The sequence below is a fragment of the Brachycentrus maculatus genome, unplaced genomic scaffold, assembly GCF_059751285.1.
Source record: "Brachycentrus maculatus isolate JH-2025_06_01 unplaced genomic scaffold, ASM5975128v1 h1tg000208l, whole genome shotgun sequence".
Classification (NCBI taxonomy): Eukaryota; Metazoa; Arthropoda; class Insecta; order Trichoptera; family Brachycentridae; genus Brachycentrus; species Brachycentrus maculatus.
The window spans coordinates 1,088,808-1,095,000 of NW_028280959.1; the positions used below are offsets into that span (position 1 = coordinate 1,088,808).

The 6,193-nt window shown below is 29.9% G+C and overlaps 2 protein-coding genes across 2 annotated transcripts in view; one reads left to right on the forward strand and one right to left on the reverse strand.

Moving 5' to 3' along the window:
- Positions 1-395: 395 nt before the first annotated feature.
- On the forward strand, positions 396-4,767 carry LOC148307120 (dopaminechrome tautomerase-like). Its single transcript, XM_088263915.1, has 7 exons — positions 396-810; positions 888-1,009; positions 2,233-2,456; positions 2,538-2,652; positions 3,417-3,497; positions 3,695-3,805; positions 4,627-4,767. Exons 1-7 carry the CDS (start codon positions 396-398, stop codon positions 4,765-4,767), a joined length of 1,209 nt encoding a protein of 402 aa, XP_088120041.1.
- Positions 4,768-5,412: 645 nt separating this feature from the next.
- Positions 5,413-6,193, reverse strand: part of LOC148307121 (transmembrane protein 183-like) — a 2,640-nt gene continuing 1,859 nt past the window's right edge. Inside the window, exon 3 of the mRNA XM_088263929.1 lies at positions 5,413-6,193. This exon is cut by the window's right edge and continues 427 nt beyond it. The gene's annotated coding sequence lies outside the window, so the exon portion shown is untranslated.

The following is a 6,193-nucleotide window of genomic DNA, read 5'->3' on the forward strand; positions in this document are numbered from 1 at the left end:
TTGAAATATTTTTTTAGATGGCTACAGGAAGGAAATTTATTATTCACAATAGCCGCCACAACGCGAAAATGAGTTGTACTTTCAATGAATCCAGTAATCACGTAATCATCAACAAATTATTGCTAAAAATATGTTTTATGTAGCTAAGCCGATTAAATTCATTGCATTGACAAGCGAAATTTTGTATTATAAACGTATGAATACAGCCTGCACAACTCAGTTATTTGGTTTACGCGAATAGACCTACAGCAAAAGGATTTTTGTATAGAAAACCGAAGGATAAAACATTGTATATTGAAGACAACAAATCATAAGAGAGTTATTTTTAAATATTTAAAATTCTGGTCTCATTTTCAAACAGGATGATTTTATTATTGCTTTGTACTTTGGTATTGATGGAGCACTCTAGAGCTGTTTATGTGGATGAACAGATGGCGTGGAACGAGCTAATTTTCAATTGGCCGAATGATACAATGAAAGCCGAAGCTATCAAGAACGGTTCATATATCCCTCAGAACAACTTACCAGTTGGTATTGCAATCTGGAAAGACAAGCTCTTCATCACTGTCCCGAGATGGAAACCCGGAGTAGCGTCATCTTTGAACTACATCACTATAGGTCCAGATAAATCTCCACCGTCACCTACAACACCGGCTCTCAAGCCTTATCCTTCGTGGGACGCTAATTTTTTCCCCACAGGGCTAGAAAAAATGTCACAAAACTCCTCTGTAGTCTCTGCTTTCCGGGTATGGACTGATAAATGTGATAGACTGTGGGTAATGGATATGGGAACAAATAATGATAGCTTAGGTAATAATTCCCATATATTAAAGAAAAAACATTCGGTATTTAAGTTTGTTGTCACACACTAATGTTTTTTTTTTCAGGAAAAGTAAGTCAAATGGCTGAACCGTCTCTCCTCATATTTGATTTAAAATCGGACACACTTATTAGAAGACACTATTTTAATAAATCGGATGTAAAACCAGATTCTCTTTTCGCAAATGTCGTAAGTAAATACTATTTTATTTCAATATGGGTAATGATTTATATTTTATTAAATAAGGCCTTTTTATTATTGTTTTATTTTGATTGATGCATTTTACGAGTATGTAGACGTTACCCGTTGATATGGATATTTTACAGTAAACAATATATCGCACGCTCGAATAAATATAAAGTGCTATTTATAAAATAAAACAACTTTGATTTTACCCACTTTTTAAAAAGAAGAAAAGTGGTTAAAAACTAAGATGTTTTATTTTATAAAGTTTATAAAATGTGCCACAAATAATCTGAAAAACATTTTAAAAATCAAGTACCCTAATTAAATTTAGCTTTTTTTAATGCGATTTTCACGTATTTATGATAAAATAAAATAAAATAATACAAGAATTGACAATGTTGATGGTAATAATAAATATTTTATAAATTGTTTTACGTATTTACGGTAGTAAACAAATGTGGTGAAAACATTAATCTCTCTAAAGTATTCAAAATCTGTAAATGAGTTTTTAGATTTTTCTATAAGCTTGCAAGAAATTATCAAATTTCCGAGAGCTGTTTTTCACCTAAAATCGTACGCCTTCAGGGCTGAAATCAGTAAATTTATTTACACTTACACAGATAAATTATGTGTAGATAAATTTAATTTTCCTTCTGAATACTTATTTTGTATTTTGAAACCAATTGTTGATTCGTAATGCCATAAAATTTCATGTTCCTAAGTTGCTAAAGAAAAATGAGAATTATTAGGTAAAAATTAAATTTATCTTCTTTTCTTTTAGATCTTATTACCACGTCACACAGTATGTAATATGATCGATCTGGTTATACTTTAATACTATTAAGATTGTTACTGGCATAAAAAATCATTTAATGGACAATTGAAAATATATTTGGTGATAAATTAGTCCATATAGTTGGCTTGAGTTTCGTGCAGTGAAAATAAGGAAAATGTGCCGTGGAAATCCGAGAAAATTATATGAAAAACACATTTGAATTTGTTGCAATAAAATAAATAAAACACATTTGTATAACATTCAAAAAATGTATATTACCAAATAAAATAGTACATAAACAGCTATTAAAAAAACATAGTGCTTTTTATTTGCTATCGAATTCACTGTCTTCAAGGTGACACGCCACCTTGAACCGATCACAAATTATAGGTTAAAAATCTGGAAAAGCAATGATTTTTTGTATAAAAGATGCAACGTAATTTTGTTTTAGGTTGTTGATGTGAACACTGAATGTTCTGACGCCTTTGCATATGTCTCGGATCTCGGAGCAAGCGGACTGGTGGTCTACAGCTTCAAGACCAACAAATCTTGGAGAGTGGAGCACCATTACTTCCACTTCGACCCTGCAGCAGGAAACTATTCTGCCGCAGATATCAACTTCCAATGGGCCGACGGAGTGATTGGGCTGGCATTGGGAGACGTTCAGACTAACGGGTTAGATGTTCTCTTCAGATCGTAATTGTGTAAAAAAGAAGGGCTGTAAAATGTATTTTAACATCATTGTATTATTTCTAGATTCAGAAAAGTATTCTTCCACCCTCTGTCCAGCACAAAAGAATTTGTAGTCTCGAGCAGAATTCTCCAAAACGAGACCAGAGCGACCAGTATTGAAAATTACAATGATTTTAAGGTAATATTTACACATTTTAAGATATTTCAACAGCGATGAATTAGTTTGGAAAAAAAATATAGAATTGTATGCATCATTTGCAGGGCTGATGACATATCATCGTCTGGTTGAAGTGACCATTTTATAGACAATGTGACATTCACCATTTACCTTATATTAAATATACATATCTCTTGATTTTTGCAAGTTCTATATAATATGGTATTTCTTGTTACAGAAATCGTTGAGACATAGAAAGAATATCGGTTATACTTTCATTAATCGAGAGCAGTCATATAAACAATTAAAGTGATGTGATATAATTTAAAAAAAAGATCTTTATTTGTTTTGTAAAGAGAAAAAAATTATGTGTTAATCAGTCACCAGTCTGATGATATCAGAAATGACAAAACTTAGCCGCTGGGAAAATAAAATAAAAATGGAAAAAGCTGTTTAACTGTTATTTTCTTCTAATATAAAATGCAGTTTCAACAAGAATTATCAGTTTGTTTTACACTAACCATGGACAGAATTTGAAAGTTAATAATCTATTACAATTTGACATCAAATTTGCTGTTCTAAAACAGTTCAAATATTTCAGTTTTCTCACTTGCGCGTTGGAGCAATTTTTGATTTTCATTTTGACGAGTTTTCATTTTTAAAAAAGCTTCATTCTGCAAAGGTTTTTAGATTATAACAGCTAGGAAAATAAAAATATAAGCTCCAAAATATTTAAAACAAAGGATATTTGTTTAAAAAAGAAATCACTATTTTTTTTCTTACAGACTCTTGGAGATCGTGGTTCTAAAACGCAGTCTACCACAAGCTTTTATGATCCAGGAACAGGAGTTATTTTCTTCACGCAAGTAATTATCACATTCATCAACTACCTTTTCTTAATTATTTAGTGATTTGGGATTAATTTTGTGGAATAACATAATTATTTAAATATAAAAACGCCTGTAAAAGACTACTTTTGAGATTATTTATGTAACATGTTTACAATTTATAGAACTGCAGATGTTCTCATCATCAGATGAAAATACAAAAGTATGTTTTTTAGGTTAACAAAGACGGACTGTCATGTTGGAATACAAAGAAAACCTTCAATCGAAAAAACGTATTTATTTTTAAACGCTGCCACGAGGTCTTACAATTTCCAAATGATATAAAGGTAAAGGTTTTTTTTAATATCTGCTATTTTTTAGGCATCTTTTATTTATTTTGTGACATAAAAAAATCATGTTACTGGATTATGTAAAAAGTGTATTATCTTAATCTGATTAAAAAGATAAAGATTGTATGAATAAAAACATACAAACAATTTGAAGTACATAAAAAAATACAACAGGAAGAAAAATAGTGTATTTTAATAATATGTAATATATAATCGTCGGATATGTATGAGGAGATGCATGAATGTAGAAGAGGCAAAGAATGTTTGCAAAGACCGAGTGGTTTGGCGTTCGATTCTCTCTGCCTACCCCTGCGGGGAAGCGGCATGATGGTTAGTTAGTTAGTTAGTAATACTATAGTCATTTTCAGAACCTACTTATTACTTATTAATTGATATTAACTTTGTAGTATAACATGATGATTTGAATATAAAAATAAAACTCTTGTACAAGATTATTATTGACGTAAACACGACTAGTTTCGAGAGCTACAGATGTTCTCATCAATAGGTGAAAATACAAGCTTTGTACTCTAAATCTGAAAGGTCTAAATATCTCTTCAGATATTTAGACCTTTCAGATATTCTCACAGGTGAAAATGCAAAGTGTTTAAGAAATATTGATATACCTGTTGATGAAAACATATGTAGTTTTTGAAACTTGTGGTGTTTACTTTAATGATATATGATTTTTACGAGTATGTAAAACTCAAAAGTGGTATGTATGATACAAGATTTTTTAAAACTTTTAGTTAGTCATACAAAAACTAAAGCCGTTTTATTTCCAAATTATATTATATTAATGAATTTCGTCATTTCAGATTGATGAAAATGGAATGATTTGGGTATTATCTAACCGTTTACCAAAGTTTCAATACTCATCAATGGATCCCAATGAAGTTAACTACAGAATAGTATCTGCTAAAGTCCAAGATTCAATTAATGGCACAGTTTGCGAATGATTTAAAGCATTTATTTGGTTTTGTTAAATATCATAGATTGTTTTGTGAAAAATATAAAAATTATGCTTTACTAAATTCTGTATTATTAAATCATCGTGCTACGTCAAGTGGAAGCTTCAACTACCTACATGGTTTGGATAAGTGGAGCGAATATAATATAAAAAAATGAGGATATCAATCGAAATCTCTATTTATAATAGGTGTCCTGTCTTTTCTACTTTACTGTATTTGCTTACTTTCATATGAAAACTCTTAATAGTTCTATTCAGTAAAGGTGCTTTGCAACTCAATAAATAAAACATACAATAGTCGTTGAATACTTTATTTCATCAAAAATCGTAACATTTTGATTAAATATATAAGGTACAAATAATTTATTATTTATTTCGGTTAAAATAATTTTATATAAATATACTTTTAAAAAGTTATTTTAAATAAATAATACTTAATACATTTATAAAACAATTATTAATTGTTGACACATATATGTATTTTTTTTTTACTCTGATATACCATACAATTTATTATTATAACACCCATTTTAATATCTAATACTGGTTAAACCATATAATTATGATTATTAGACACTGATATAGCTTAAACTGTATACAGCAGGACCTCTTTACCCGAACCCCCGCTAATCCGAACACCTCTGTAATCCGAACATCTACTCATCTTAAAAAGGTAATCTGTGCTAGGGAAAATGTTTTTAAGTAAATTGCGAGACAAAGCTTTTTACTTGTCATTAAATAAATCTCAACCACCTTAAATGTTTTATTTCTTTAAAAAAGTTTAGTAAATGCATTTATAATTTGACAATACATTTTTATTTCACAATAATTTATTTGATAAAAATTCCCTAGAGATTCTCTGTGCTGTAATTCGAACGCTCCACTAGTCCGACAAGAGGGTAAATTTTCGGCGTTCGGATTATAGAGGTCCTGCTGTATTTGTTACACACATATAATTTTACATCAAACACCAATTTTCATTTACACTCTGTTTCAGCAGAAACCACATTTCATTGCTTTTCCATTATATTATGATGTTCACTACTGAGTATTATTTAAGTGTACTAATTGATTTAGCTTTTTTCGTTTTACTTAAAGTTCTACAAAATATAATAGTGGTGCAAACTCCCTCCCTAAAATCGTGCATTGCGCTATATTAGAGAGATAAATCGTTACTCGTCAAGTTTATTATATTTTGATTAGTGTTATATTTATAAAAAATAAATAAACATCTATTTTTTTAAGTAGTACTAGCGGACCCGACTGACGTTTTCCTGTCTGAACGTTGATTTGCCTGGTATGAGCTGGTTCAGCAAACGTTTCCACGATATTCGAATTTTCGATGAACTACATACTGTAGTAACATTTGACATTGAGTTTGACATTTAATTTTTTTTTCCGCCATTGTGTTTTCC

Bases quoted from the DNA above. Each gene is read 5' to 3' on its own strand.
- LOC148307120 (XM_088263915.1), top strand. From the start codon at position 396: ATGGAGCACTCTAGAGCTGTTTATGTGGATGAACAGATGGCGTGGAAC. The intron at 2,457-2,537 runs GTTAGATGTTCT...TATTATTTCTAG, and splicing joins GGAGACGTTCAGACTAACGG to ATTCAGAAAAGTATTCTTCC. The intron at 2,653-3,416 runs GTAATATTTACA...TTTTTCTTACAG, and splicing joins AAAATTACAATGATTTTAAG to ACTCTTGGAGATCGTGGTTC.